Source organism: Seriola dumerili, unplaced genomic scaffold (assembly GCF_002260705.1).
Source record: "Seriola dumerili isolate Sdu_G_001 unplaced genomic scaffold, Sdu_1.0 BDQW01000138.1, whole genome shotgun sequence".
NCBI lineage: Eukaryota > Metazoa > Chordata > Actinopteri > Carangiformes > Carangidae > Seriola > Seriola dumerili.
Genome location: NW_019174393.1, coordinates 10,294,245 through 10,308,902, shown reverse-complemented (window position 1 = coordinate 10,308,902; position 14,658 = coordinate 10,294,245). Strand labels below are relative to the sequence as shown.

The 14,658-nt window shown below is 40.0% G+C and overlaps 2 protein-coding genes across 2 annotated transcripts; one reads left to right on the top strand and one right to left on the bottom strand.

Annotated features, from left to right (window-relative positions):
• Positions 1–204: 204 nt before the first annotated feature.
• Positions 205–5,732, bottom strand: LOC111224942 (tetraspanin-8-like). The gene is made up of 9 exons (XM_022749648.1): positions 5,556–5,732; positions 4,708–4,773; positions 3,995–4,108; positions 3,712–3,786; positions 3,472–3,570; positions 2,376–2,462; positions 2,029–2,088; positions 1,782–1,865; positions 205–1,676 (listed from the first exon to the last, which is right to left on the bottom strand). The coding sequence occupies exons 1-9, from the start codon at positions 5,673–5,675 to the stop codon at positions 1,572–1,574; spliced, it is 810 nt and encodes a 269-aa protein (XP_022605369.1). The 5' UTR covers positions 5,676–5,732; the 3' UTR covers positions 205–1,571.
• Positions 5,733–7,512: 1,780 nt separating this feature from the next.
• On the top strand, positions 7,513–13,672 carry LOC111224709 (ras-related protein Rab-19-like). Its single transcript, XM_022749308.1, has 4 exons — positions 7,513–8,405; positions 11,055–11,238; positions 12,244–12,347; positions 12,448–13,672. Exons 1-4 carry the CDS (start codon positions 8,211–8,213, stop codon positions 12,628–12,630), a joined length of 666 nt encoding a protein of 221 aa, XP_022605029.1. The 5' UTR covers positions 7,513–8,210; the 3' UTR covers positions 12,631–13,672.
• Positions 13,673–14,658: the final 986 nt, after the last annotated feature.

The window sequence follows — 14,658 nt, the reverse complement described above, 5'->3', positions numbered from 1 at the left end:
AGGCATTCATGTGTAAGCGGGACTTGTTGGTCAAGGTGGGATGTCTAAAGTAGCCTAAGATGGAAACATTTTACTCAACTACAGCACTTCAGTGAGTTTTTAAACTAAGAAATGATTTGATTTCAAAATAAAAGCTAAGACATCAAAGGAACAAGAATCACATAGTTTATTCCTGCTATTTACAAAATATCACATAACTTCATTCCATAAAAAGAAAAAACGGTGTATGACAGAACTAAAAATACCATACATTTAAGAACATATTAGAACATATATATTAGGCATTAATGGTTAAAGTGCACAGGTAGACATTGGATCTGCTGTTTCAGACGAAATTCATTTTGACAATACATTAGTCGAGGAGACATTTCAACTGCGGGCAGCTCATGCAGCAAGTCGTATATGGAGCGATGTGGCATAAAGGCCTCTTCGGTGAGAGCGGCATCAGTTGCGAAAGTACAATCTCTGTAAGAATATTGATGACACATCTTCCTACAGGAGCCTCTCACAGCCTGTCTGCGGTGGCCTTGCCAAAATTTCTCCAAACCTTGAAATCAAATTTTGGAGGCAAAAAAAAATAATTGAGGATTTACTGGCATGTCTACTGAACGTGCAACCAAACAGAATCCCCTCTCCTCCTAATGGACACGATCACATATCTTTTACTCGCTACGTGTGCTTTAAGAAAAACTGAACGAGGTGATGAAGTTACAAATATACAATGTGCATAACAAGGCATCAAGACATTCTGGTATCCTAATGAGATCTTTGACTCATTCTTTTGTCTAACCTGATTATTTATCCAAGAAAATCATTGCTCAATAATAAATAAATCATTATATTTCAATCAAAGCACTTTGTAAACTCCGTTTAAGAAAGATGCTACATAAGGATTATTAATATTATTACTTATTCAAAGATTATTGGTTGCTTTAGTGCTGAAAATTCAACATGTGTGCTTAAGACAAGTACAAATATATGTATGTTTGAAAGACATTGGTCCAGTTGACAACCAAAAATGGGTTTTGTGCATGTGTTTGAGATTGTTACGGACGGTAGACGTCATTGGATTATAATCTGCCTTTACGAACTCACTGATGCGTCCGAGTGTGAAGGCAATGGAGATAAATAATGTCAGAATATTATCCGGATACGACGACACTTACTGTAGATAACAGAATGCAGAGAAAAACAGATGGCTGATTAAAGCTCGGTAAGATATTCAGAATCTAAGGGCTAGGCCAAAAGGCGAGTGAAAATGTGATGATTACTAAAGATAAAGCTCATTTCATTAAACTGCATCGTTCAGTCATTTGAAATTGATCTATGCATGTCGATTACTGTTCAACATCAGTTACATGCATTAACACTTAGAAAATAATGATAATATATAATAATGATAATAATAATAATAATAATAATAATAATAAATATAATAATAATAATTTAACATATGTTGCTACAGCACAAATTAGCCAGGTTATGTTATACAGCCTAATGTGTTTACATGTGCAAATTCAAACAAGGTACGCTTGATAATAATTTATGTATGTATTAAATGTACTAGGTTACTAGAAGGCACCAGGAACATATCTGTTTGATTGTAGAAGAGCCATGAACTCCTGTTTTCGTCTTATCTGGCCCATCAGCTTGATGCTCATGACAAGTAAAACCATCTGGGGAGGGAAGCACAGGTCAGATCGAGGCACATAATATAACATACCTGGTGACTGTCATTTTAAAGTAGGGCACAAGCAAACATATAAATGAAACACACATACCCAAAACACTCCACTTCCGAACTGTATACCCATCGCCAACGAGAATGCAAGCTTTAGTTCGGAGACATAAATCGGTAGGCAGGGCTGTGGGGGGGGCAGTGCAGGTTTCAAGGTGGTGGCAAAAGTAGTTACAGTGTGAATGAAGCAATAAAATCTGCGAGAAGCTAAGAGGTTACTGCTCCAGCAAGCCTCTCTATTTTTTTTCTAAAAGAAATCTCAATTACAATTTTTTTTTTTTTTTTTTTACCTCTTGATAAACGTACTGGTTCTTCGGAGCCCCAAGTGTGGCGCTGCCCCGTAGTCGAATCTGGTGAGGAGAACAAAATCCCATTACATAATATGACAAAAATAGAGTTCAGTCAATACTGGTGGGAGCTGGGTGCAACATAAATAGTATGAGGATAAATTAACATTTAAAGGAATAAAAAAGTTCCTTTGATATCATGGGTTTTCATTTTCATAGATGTGGTCATCGTTCCTCTCGGTCGTGGAGACATTTCAGTTCCCAAAAGACAATGTGTGAGTGCAGGACCAGGAATCGTGATGAGTCATCTTCACTGCTTATACTCTGCTTATATAAAGGGAGATACTCACGCATTTTCCCGGATACTGACAGTTGCAGGAAGCAGGGATGAAAGAGCCCCAGTCTTTGTAGCCTTCGATAAGACCACAGCACTCAAACTGGAGGTGAGACACACACACACACACAGACACACACACAGACACACACACACATACACACACACAGGCCAAATAAAAAGTAAATCCAAAACAAATAAACCTGAACAAAATGCATAACACAATATCATACCCAACAAGCACGTAAACATGTCCGCACCCATGAATGATGCATCCTTTCTTTGGATTCCTTTCATTTGCACAGGTTCTCCCACAGCGGGGCGATATACCTTTTAAGATAAGACACACCTGCTTGCCCGGCCACACCCTCAAGACTATATATGCTGCAGGTGTGGCTTCATTCAGGTTTGATTGCCACCTGAGTGTTGAGTGCGATGTGTGTGTGTGTGTGTGTCTGTGTTGGAGGTTTCAGCTTTTAGTAAAATCCAACAAGTGTGTGTATGTGTGGAGGAGCTGGGTGCCCGTCTTCTTCGAGCAGCCTGTTATCCCTCTGTCTTTTCAGGCAGTCTTCCATCTTACAGCAAGTGTGGGAGCTAGCATCTCTCTGTCTCATGAGGCCAAGACGGTAACCCTAAGCTAGCAGTAGCCTGCTTACGGGAGAGACGCGAGGGCTGAGCAGCTCTTTTTCTGAGTCATAACTCAGTCATATATTTTCAGACTCCAGATCAAATACATGTCCGTAAATCTGAGTAGAAATCAAAGAAAAAGACTCATCTCAAACTTGCCTGAGAATCATCACGTTTTTAAGTTTTCTTCAGCATCAAAATGCTCCAGTGATAGTTGTCTGTACACACATGGGTTCACTACAAACTGCAGCTGCTAATGGCTAATTCGGCATCATTTTAACAAACTTAAACAAATATATGCCTTAAAAAAAACATGGCTCAAGATGTAGGCTGCAGCTAACTGACTCCATTGTAACATTATACTTCCTGTTCGACCCCCCCCAAAGCATTGTGGGAATTGTAGTTCCAAAACTTTGAGCAAACCCAAATCCAAAAATCCAAACCCAATGTGCATCAAGTTGAAAAAACAAACAGTAGCTGCTTACCTCTTCTTGAATGCTGTACAGCAGGGTCCTGTTGGCTTTGCTCGTGCCACTGAGTGGCATCATGGACAGCAACTTTGCCTCCTCACGGACGACACGTTTCTGAGGAGGGAGAAAGCGCACTGAACGCTGTTCTTTGCATATCAAGTCGTACTGTCATCAAACCTGCTGTTTAAATAGCTGTATTAATTAAAAATCATATCAGGATTAGCTTGTAAAAGCGGGGGTATTCAAGTACCGTACCTCATAGACATCTTGGTAACTCAGTGCTGTTCTGACAATTATTGTTTGACTGGCTGCGGCCATCCCAGTTGCATACTGTGCGCACACACACACACACACACACACACACAAATCAGCAACACTCATTGAAAGAGGAGCATCATTTGCAGAAACCACTTTTGAACACATACACACACTGTCCTATACAGGTTAAAATAAAATCTTAAAATTATAAGAGTTGTAAAAATTGTGTACATGCACACACACACTGTAGTACAAAAGACACAGAGCAGGTTTTTTTTACCAGAATCAAACACCATCTCTTTCCTTTACAGGCTCCAAATATGCCAAGCACTGACAGCAGCAGGCAGCCGATCTCTATGACATACATTAACACTACAGAAACACTGGACACCAGCTGTGGAGAAAAATAAGATAAGTGTTAAAGGGATCTTGTGTTTTGCTTTTGGCCAATACATAAAACAATAACTGTTTATCTGGGTAATACATTTTTTTTAAAAATCTAAGATTAAAGGATCCATGTAAGAAGTAAAGCTCATCTGAGATATTCACTTACACTTAATATTAATATAATTTTGTTGTCACAGCAAGGATAGCATGGCTACAAAAGAGGTCAAAGGTCAGGGTAAGCTACAGAACGGTACCCTTAGCGTGTGAAGATAATTCACTGTCTTGCCCAAGGACACTTCAACAGGCAGATGCTTGTTATTATGAGGGCTTGAACTCAGCTCTTCCAGAGAAAAGACAATATATGTGTGTGTATATATATATATATATATAAAAATTAAAAAAAAAGCAGCTGCTGAAAAGTGTTCAGGCACTATTGATGGAAGCCCGAGCAGGCCCATGCATTAATAATTCCGCAGCTGTACTTGGATATCCCAGCAACTCCTTTGCTCCTTATTAAAGTCTGACAAGACAAGGTTATTTCTGGCTCCAGTAAATAATATTATATTATTTTCATCCAGTCAGAAAAACATGAGAAATCAGTCTTACTTTGCCAGTTTGTATGAGGTCTCTGTGCCAAGTTATTGTCATTGTCAGCATGAAGAAGCACAGCGCCTTTTTAGTGGAGAAAGAAATTTGTTTAGACATGAAAGTGTTTCAGGATATACAGACAGTGGTGGGAAATACATATGACCATCTCTAAATTCTTAACCAATCAATAGGTGTTATTTCGTCAGCCCTTTCAGGAAAAGTATCACCCCATATGTTTTTTAAAAGTGCTGCCTTTTGGTGAACTCGGAGGTGTCACCTCTGAGGAGCAGCACTTCATTTAAAGAGCAGATGGAAGACAGCAGCACTCAGCCATCCAGGATACCTTCACAGGGCAGTAGTATCACAACCACAACTAGGCCTATACTGCATATGACTCCACACTCACAGCTGAGACAACACAAACACACTGTAAACATTAGCATCATGACAATAATATAGATACTGTCTGGATGGTGAGGTCAGTTTGGGATGGAAAAAAATGATGGTTATTCTTTGGAAATACAAATTATAACCATCCCTATGGCGTCTTTTTATTGCAGCTACCAGTGATTTTTCTTTCTCATCACTTTTTTTGTGTGTATCTCCTTTAAGATGTGCTGCAGATATTGCAACGTTGTAGGCTACATACATTACATTTTGATTGGGGGGGGTTTCGCTGCAGCATCTCCCTGAGACAGACGTATTGTAGAGCACGAGTCTTGTTTAGGTTAATTATAGACTGACTGATGATTTTAGGTCAAATAACGGCAATAATTCAAACATACAATAAGAGAAACGGGCCATATAAGGCGATCAAATAGGCCTCTTATCTTGAAGTGCATTCGAAAGCAGTGGTGTTTACCTACCATATGCACAGCATTGGTGAAAATAAACGGCCTTTTCAGGGTCGTTTTCTCCGCCACCACGACCACTGCGCTCCGCTGCATGCTGCTGCGTCTCTCCGGGGCGTAGAAGCAACCTTTCATAAAGCAAATATTTCGGCGACCACAGACCTGTGATGTTAACAGTAAAGGGCACCTATGAATCCGCACCGGACGTCACTGTGATGTGCTGTGGATGAGGGGTCTGTGCCGCCTTCAGGTGCCGTCGGAAATAGTGGAATCCAGAGGATTAGCGAACAGGAAACGGCTGTGATTAAACGAGTTCATTCCAGACTGATTGGTGTAATGGTTGCGAGCATTACGACCACTTAAATCGTATATAAATATACCTTTTTTTTTTTTTTTTTTAAATATTTGGATTTCTTAAGTTTTTATTTTTTCATGTAACTGCTGAATGAAGAGCAAAAATCACACTGTACAACATGAAGGTGTAAATACTGTTTCACCTTCTTGTTAGTTGTTATAAAAGAAGTCGAATGTCGATGTTGAATCTAAAAATACTCGAATCATCTCATTCAAAAACTGCAGAGATCTGCAGAACTATCATATTTACAGTGGTGAAATGTAACTAAATACACAATACTCAAGTGCTGTACTTTACTGATTATATTTTATATTATATTGTACTTTATACTTGTAAATTACTTTGCAGGTCCAAATAAAATATTATAATGTATTATTATAGATTGAATTACCCAACAAATACTAAGTAGTTAATATTAGCCCCACCTTTACCATTAACTATATGCTTTCATATTAATGCATAAATGCACAAAATCAATAATTAATGTATATATTTTTCTGAACTGGCCATTCTGCTTAATGCATACTTTTACTTTTGTACTTTAAGTAGGCTATATTTTGATAGTAATATATCTGTACTTTTACTTTTAAATGAGTATTTCTAGACTGTGGTATCTGAATTCTTCTTACACAAAAAAGGGAAAAATGGAGCACATGACCTCACTGTCCTAATACAGCCTGTAATAGGAAGCTAGTCTTCATGCTGGCTTCCTCATTTTATTCAGCTCTTGAATAAACTAGGAAGCTACTCTTTCCAACTGCCGCCTATCAATTTGAAGCCTCAGTTATGTTGTGTCTGTGTCATAAATCATAATCCACCAACCCTTGCTATTTTTAATCTCCATGTGTCCATGCTAACAGCGCAGTTAGGATTCTAAAGCTTCAAAAGATCCTAAATGCGTCTGCGCTCTTCACTGTACAGGACACAGACAGGAGTAGCTATGAACTGTGGCTATTTGAACAGTGCATGGTGCTAAAACTAAGTCATTAGCATGAGATAAATAAAACATCAATAATATATTTTGGTCTATTTGTCTAGAACAGATTTACAATTTCATTCAACCACAAATGAAGAACACACTATTTATTGTGTGGAAAAATGACATTTCCCACTCTCATAGGAAAACAAAGAACATATATCCATGTTAACAGTCTTTATTTGACCTATGTTATAGACGAGCTGCTGTAACTCTGAAAGCACAAATGTACTAATGGGAAATATGGCAAATATAGAAACTGTTTATTCATTTCTTTTTAATTCATTCATTAAAAGAATAAAACAAAACATGTTTAAAACAGCCATAAGAATTCACTGCACCTGTAACTTGAACTGTAAACTGCCCTGCATGAAATATCACCTGAATAAGTTCATGCTGAATATTTATGGCTCTACCACTTTATTTGAAAAGATTGTCATGTACTTTGTTGTAGTTAGTAAATTTGGGAATATTAAACAGGAAACAGAGTTCCTGTCAAAAATGACTGCATTTCCCAAGATCCAACTGTGGTAATGGGGCTGGGCTACTTTCCTAGGACAGGTAGGGCGGGTTTCTATTGTTACCACAGGTGCTGTGAGGCTGTAAGTCAGAAAGAACAGGAAAAACTGATGAGAGAAGGACACAAAGAGAGCGAGGAGGAAGGAGAAGCCAGTGGAGACACGTGAGAAAGATCAGCAGGTGGATTGGACAGCAAACCTGATTACAGACAAGCACTTTTTTTTTTAAATCCTATTTTATCTAAAGGAAGTTCCCTTTTTTTTGACAGATAACTAACCAGAACCTGGGCAGGAGGACAAAAAGGATGTATTCATGCTTTCTTTTGCTGCAGGTCATAAAGTGGGTCAACACCTGAGAAGGAGCTGAAAGGAGCAGCAGAACTGAGACAGTTTTGTCCTTCTGAACGAGCACTGAAAGAGGGGACGGACAGGCTGAACTGGCTGGAGACATTAGACGGACAGAATGCTGAGTTATAAAGAAAAAGGTTTATTAGCTTTTATTTAGAGGATACCGGAGAGGTAAATGGTTTCTAACCTGTGAACAGCACCATTTTTACATCTTGACAAACAAACGTAAACTGGTTTCACAGGCTACATGTGGACTAATTCAACTAAACTGACCCTGCTGCTGGAAAAACAGCCTGCTAACCGTCTGTAGCTTTCACTGGAAGCAGTGGGAGTTCACATACTTTCTTTCCTATGACCCAGCATTTTAAATTCTTATTCAAGCATAAAGATAACCCAGAAAGTATAGGGAGGATCATTTCCTCCACTCTCACACATCCAGAGAAAGAGACGCATTACTCCACTGCAACTCCACCATGCAGACCCCAGGACCCGAGCACGATGACTCTTTTGATTTCCTGTTTAAGATCATCCTGATCGGAGACTCTAACGTGGGGAAGACCTGTGTGGTTCAGAATTTCAAGTCAGGGATTTTTGCAGAGAGGCAGCAGAACACCATCGGAGTGGACTTTACTGTACGAACCCTGGACATCGAGGGCAAGAAAGTGAAGGTTAGTGCTGTGTGTGCAGTGGACATGAAAACATATGTGCACCTGGAGTCTTGTAGATCAGCACCCCAACAAAACACCCGTACACAAGCCTTTTTTCAACAAGCAGCCATAGTAGGGAGTAGATTCAGAATTTCTTCATCAAAACGCAGTAAATGCTGTCGTCACTGCAGCTATGAACAGCTTTAACAAGAGTGTCAGAACTCATGGGGCCTTCCAGCATGTGACTACAGGTTGCAGTAAAGGTTTGGCATTAGAGATGGATAAAGGACTACAGTAAGTCAGTGATGCACATAATCTTCAGGTCTTAAAAGAGCCTCGAAAAACATTGACATCAGTGACCTCAAAAATGCCTTAGATGGTTTAAAAAAAAGTCTGAATTATAAAGGTTGTTATTATAAGGGCTGTCAGGACACGTTACGCACTTACAAGCTGAACCTGTAGCAAGTACTGTCACTGCTGTTAGCCACAACAGCTAGGAAGCTCATTGTCTCATAATGGGCAAGTGTCAAGTTTAGCAAAAAAAATTTAAATTAACTTGAATTAATGAATCATTTTTAATTGGTTGACCCATCCATCCATTGTATACCTGGCTTGATGTCACATGAATTTAATTAACTGTATCATTAGGAAATATTGTTTTATGCTGTTGGGAAGTAATTTAAAAATGTGATGAATCATCCTAGGCCTATATGACAGTGAAAAGGGTAATTAACTATTTAATGTGGTATTAAAAACTATTAAATGTAATGCTGCAGGAGCCCTAATTATGCTCCAGTGATGCCTGATACATGCCCTGATCCTCATCGTGGGTGTTGTAGAGTCAGCTGGTTCTGACAATGACAGGCTGCACAGCATGGCCGCAGGCATTTTGATGAAATATTCAATGAAAAGTGTGAAAAAATGAAGCCCATGGTGAGTCTAAAAGGAGCAAAACAAATGCAGGTTCAGTTGCACATAATGGCCTTTTCTAGCTCCAGGAGTAAATGACACTACAGTGAGGTGTCCTTTGCTGACAGTGTCAGTTAGACTCAGTTCCAAAAACAAGTCAGACCAGCTGCTCACATGAAGAACTTGTTCTTCAGGTTTCGCTACTCGAGTCTTCGTACGACAGACAAAAATAAAGGAATCACTTCTCTGCAGGGTCATTAAACTACAAAGGGAACTAAATGGTTTGGGTGAACTGTGATTAGTAGACACACACAGGCACTGCAGTAACTGCTACTCATGATACTGTCAGGTATGGGAGGTAAGGTAAACCCTAACCCTAACCCAGAAAGGTCAAATAAACTCACTTTCTGTACTAATATACCAAAATTTAGTTTCATTTTTGATCTGTCTGTCTGTATAACTCTCTATTTGTCATAGCCACGGGGGGAAAGACACAGCCTGTCACACACACACACACACACACACACACACACACACACACACACACACACACACACACAAACACACCCACAGCAACTGTATTGTTCTGGGGACAAGTCAGTTAGATGACTGTAAGATAAAAATTCATGGCATGCGTTCTCTCAACAAACATGCCATCAGGTGATCTTGAACGCAGGAAGAAATGTTCCATCAATGCGTCATAAATCCTGCAGCATTAATGGTTATGTGGAGTAATGTTGAAGGTGACCGCCCCTGACATCTGTACTGAAGAAGATGAATTTCAGTTTTGATGACTGTTTTCCTTGAGTGTCACTGACAGTGTTTGACAGTCTAAAAGAATTATATTTTTCAGTAACTCACAACATAAGGTCATTATAAAGTTGTAAAAGTAACATAATAGAATTAATTACAGTTGAGTGTTCAAATGAATCCAATGATGAGCTCCTGTTTTCTCATTTGAGCACACTCACATTTCAAGGCCGAGGTTGAGCAAAATTGAGAGCCACCCAATATTGAGAACAGTTCACTTTTGTATTTCTAGTGCTACAAGAATTGCTAATGCTAGGTTTTAATAAACCTAAGTAGTTGTGAGTTATTTTGTTTATTTTGCTTTGGTTACTGTTAGTCACTACTACCAACAGACCACTGCTAAAGAAAATCTGTTAAACAGCTTTATGAGTCAAGAGTTTTTTTTATTCTTATTTAAGAAATATATAATATTATAATTTTTTTTAAAAGTAGACAAAACACACTGCCAGTGTCTTTTTTTTTTTTGAAGGCTTGTTCAAAACAAAAGAAATAAGTGTTATACACTTTGATAGCTTTATATTGAGAAATGATGTGAGACTCACACAACTGAAATGTATTACCTATATGGCCAATGCTGCTTCAATAAAAATACATGACTAAAGATGTGAGATTTTTATTTCATTACTAAAATGTAAAAAAAAAAAAAAAAAAACATGTAATGATCTGGTTTTTAAGCTTTTCCACATAGCAATGAAAACAAAATAGGTTAAGCTGGTGAGTTTGGACTGGTTCCTATGACAGCTGTTGCCACGCGAACATAGCCTGTCAGATGCTCAGGGGAATATTCTGCAGAGGGAGACTGTGTGTGTGTGTGTGTGTGTGTGTGCAGGTGCATATGAGCCATACAGTCAGTCATGTGTATTTCACCAATGTATTTGAATGTTAAATTTCATTTGTTGCTTTTGTGTGTGTGTGCGTGTGTGTGTGTGTGTGTGTGTGTGTGTGTGACAGATGCAGGTGTGGGACACGGCAGGCCAGGAGAGGTTTCGTACGATCACCCAGAGCTACTACCGCAGTGCTCACGGCGCCATGATTGCCTATGACATCACGCGGCGCTCAACCTTTGACTCGGTGACCCACTGGATCAAGGAGGTGGAGCAGTTCGGGGCAACCAATATAGTGTTGGTCCTCATAGGTAAGAGTGGATGTGACATGTAAAGTGAATGCATGAAAACAGTATTTGTCTTTTTGTCTGATTTGTGCAAGAGAGAGGAAAAAAGAGAACATGTGAGAATATGAAAATGTTACACCATTTAGCCACACCATTAAATTTCCTGTGACTAGTGTGAGTAGTTGTAGGGAATGTGTAATGTGCCTGTCACAGTTGTTGGAAATCACCTGATGAGTTAAGCGTCTCTGTGAACAAATAATGTCTTTCTGGAACACACAGAGCTCCCGGGAGGTCGTCAGAGGTGACTAAATGCTAATAAGGTAGTTAGATGCTTTTAACATAAGTGGCATGTGTTTGCAGCAAAGCCTAATATTTTTGAGCACAGGCTGTGCACACGTGTGCAGAATGCTGGGCGCATTGCACCTGCACAGGGAATCCCGATGGGTTTCAAGTCCAACGCCTTAACCACTCAGCCGTCTCAGCTCCTTTTACGCTTAGTATGGCAATAATACGCAACTACAGTGCTTTACCATTTGCATGGAAAAGGCGTCTTACTACTCGCTGTGGATTTGCAAGTGTACAATATACACCTTGTGGGAACCTGATGTCTAAATTGTTAGCAGCCTTTCCGCTTAGCACACTGCCAACTTGATCAAGCAGCACATCATTTACTTCAATTTTTTCATCTCTGCATAATTCATTTTCTAACTTTAAATGGAGCTTATTCCTTCAGTCGAGTGAGTGAATTTACACACAGACCTGTATGTGCTACAATGGTTGTGTGATGTGAAGTATTGGACTTGAAGTGGATAAATTTTATGTGAGTCAGTATTACACTTAAAAATATATGTTTGCATGTCTGCATCATGTACAGGACTGCATTTACATGCAAGTACGTTAAGGTGTTGGGCTTAGTATGTAAATTATGTGCATTGATAATAAAATGAAATACAGTGACTCCTGTTAGGTGTTTACAGTGATCTTGAGGTGTTGTGTCCATGTCTCAGCTCTCTGATTGTCTCTATCCAGGTAACAAATGTGACCTGGAGCCGGAACGTCAGGTTCTGTTTGAGGAAGCCTGCAACCTGGCAAAGGAAAGAGGCGTACTAGCTGCTCTCGAAACATCAGCAAAGGTGATGAGTGTGCTCACACATGTAAAACGCAGAAGAGAAGTTTTTGACTTTGGTTAAAATTTGTTATCTGAACTTCTCCATCTCCCCCCTCTGTGTGTAGGAGAGTCAGAACGTGGAAGAAGCCTTCATGATGACGGCCAGAGAGCTGCTGTCCCGTAACGGCCTCAGTGTCCAGCAGGGAGACTTGGAGAGCACGCCCCGGGTTCTCCTCCGGGCCAACTCTCGGCCGGTTAACGGCGTCGCGGCTGCCTACACGCCACCGGAGAAGAAGTCATGTTGCTGACACAACAGGGACGATAAAAAAGTGTGGGACCGCTGTTGGAGATTAAGAGCTGTCAGCGGATGAGGAAGCAGGCGAAGGACACTTTTTAATCATGAATGTTGGAGAAGAGGAACGGACGATGCATAGATGTGGATTATGGCCCTCAAGAACTGAGGATGTTTGAATTGACGAAGTTATAGCAATTATTGGAAAGTATTGAAAAATCAACTCAGTGTACTTTTCTGTGAATTATCTGACATGAGGAGAATTAGAAGCTTGTTCATCTGGTACTGCAAAGACAAGAAAGTCAATGCTTCAGCTAGACATGCTTAGCACTGACAGAATAAGGGCCAGCGGTGAGTGGTGATGGGTGTGATCAGTGTTGTGGTGAAGCTACAGTAAGCCAATCTCATTCATATCAACTATATCTAGATGTTTTTTGTTTTTTTTCTCCTCCAGTTAATGTCACATATGCACAAACCGCTGTGAGACCGTTACCTATTGTTTGACTTCGCACTGGCATAAATAATGGAAATCTGAATGTAAAGACGAGAGCTTTGATAAGGCAGTTACCGCATAAAGTGAGCATTCCCAACAACCTGCTCACCAGCCTCAGCGATGTTAACTTTAACACGCCCCAGTCAGTACAACTAGAGCACAAACATTTCCGTATCTGCTTTTATCTGGAAATATTACACTTCTTGGAATGCGTTTTGTCGAAAATGCTGTCCCCCATGCTTCACTCGACCGCCGATGAGACTTGAAAATCTGATCCGAGCTGTGATCGTCTGCTGCTGCGCTCTGGGTGAAACCATCCTGGAGAACCTGTTACAAACCAGAAGGCTGTGAATTAAAATGTATTTTTTTGTTTGTGTTTTTTCTACTTTCTCCTGTGAATGTGTTGTAAATGGATTCTTTCAAATTCTGATCGGATCACGTGATGAAAAGGGTGGCATAAAAAAACTTCAATTCATCTTGGGTTATTTTCTCCAATTCTCTTGAACTCTACTGAAAGGATCATTTTAAGAGATATTCCCTCATTTTGTGTGTTGATGATTGTGGGGTGGGGATTGGGGAGAGGGGGGTGGAGTGGGGTGGGGTGGGGGGTGTCACCAGTCCAAAATCTCATCCAACTCGGTTGAGATCTGGTGACTGTGAAGGCCACAGTATATGATTCACATGATATTCAAACCAATAAAAGCCTTCAGTGACCTCATACCTGTATGTGGGCATCTGTATCTGTTATGTATCTCCACTCGTTCATGCAGGTTTTTTGTTAAACTGTCACCCATCTGTATGAGAAGTGGCTTGAAGGGCTGGGGACGGGGAGGGGGGGGGGGCGCTTCATTGTGAGCACTAGAGGGCAGTGTGCCCTTACACATGAATTCAAAACTGCAGGTTGGATGCTCATTTCCAAGACAATAAAGATCAACCTAACTTAAAACATCTGCGACTGCTCTAAGTTTACATGCAACACAGTAAACAAAGAAAGGAAAAAGTCTAATCAATTCTCAAGTCTGAACTATGCCAAGCCGACTTCCTGCAAACACAACAGCCAAACTTAAGTAACTAAGCTGACAGGGCTCCCATCCAGTATATAAACTTAACTTCTAATGTGGTCTGTGTTTCACTCCTTCGGTGGCAGTATTCCGGTTTAACCACATCTCAGGACACAAAATATGTGTCAGAGAGGGAACACGGCAATTGGCTTCCAGAAATAAATAAATAAATAAAAAAACAATCATCCACACAACTTCACCAGGGCTCATGTAATGTCTGAAGCAAAAGTCTGACAGGGACAGACTCAAAATTTCCATCGTCATTACTGTTTGTTGAAGTCTGATAAGATTTGGTATGTTATGATTAGTTGGCACTCGGCAGATTCCCAGTAAAGTATATGGAACTTTCATGTCCTCATCAGACCAGTGAGTCACTGATGATGCGATACATCTGCTTCCCATGATACGGCGGCCAACCGGCGGCCAACAAAGTTCACTTACCTACCTGTTTGTCTTCAATCACGTCTCTGTATCACTTAGTAAAACACGT

What these genes read in the sequence shown, in the direction of transcription:
- LOC111224709 (XM_022749308.1), top strand. Translation starts at nt 8,211, where the DNA reads ATGCAGACCCCAGGACCCGAGCACGATGACTCTTTTGATTTCCTGTTT. An exon ending in TCGAGGGCAAGAAAGTGAAG is followed by an intron (nt 8,406 to 11,054) that starts GTTAGTGCTGTG and finishes TGTGTGTGACAG; the next exon opens with ATGCAGGTGTGGGACACGGC. An exon ending in CTCTCGAAACATCAGCAAAG is followed by an intron (nt 12,348 to 12,447) that starts GTGATGAGTGTG and finishes CTCTGTGTGTAG; the next exon opens with GAGAGTCAGAACGTGGAAGA.
- LOC111224942 (XM_022749648.1), bottom strand. Translation starts at nt 5,675, where the DNA reads ATGAAAGGTTGCTTCTACGCCCCGGAGAGACGCAGCAGCATGCAGCGG. An exon ending in TCACCAATGCTGTGCATATG is followed by an intron (nt 4,774 to 5,555) that starts GTAGGTAAACAC and finishes TCCACTAAAAAG; the next exon opens with GCGCTGTGCTTCTTCATGCT. An exon ending in GTCAGTATCCGGGAAAATGC is followed by an intron (nt 2,089 to 2,375) that starts GTGAGTATCTCC and finishes TCTCCTCACCAG; the next exon opens with ATTCGACTACGGGGCAGCGC.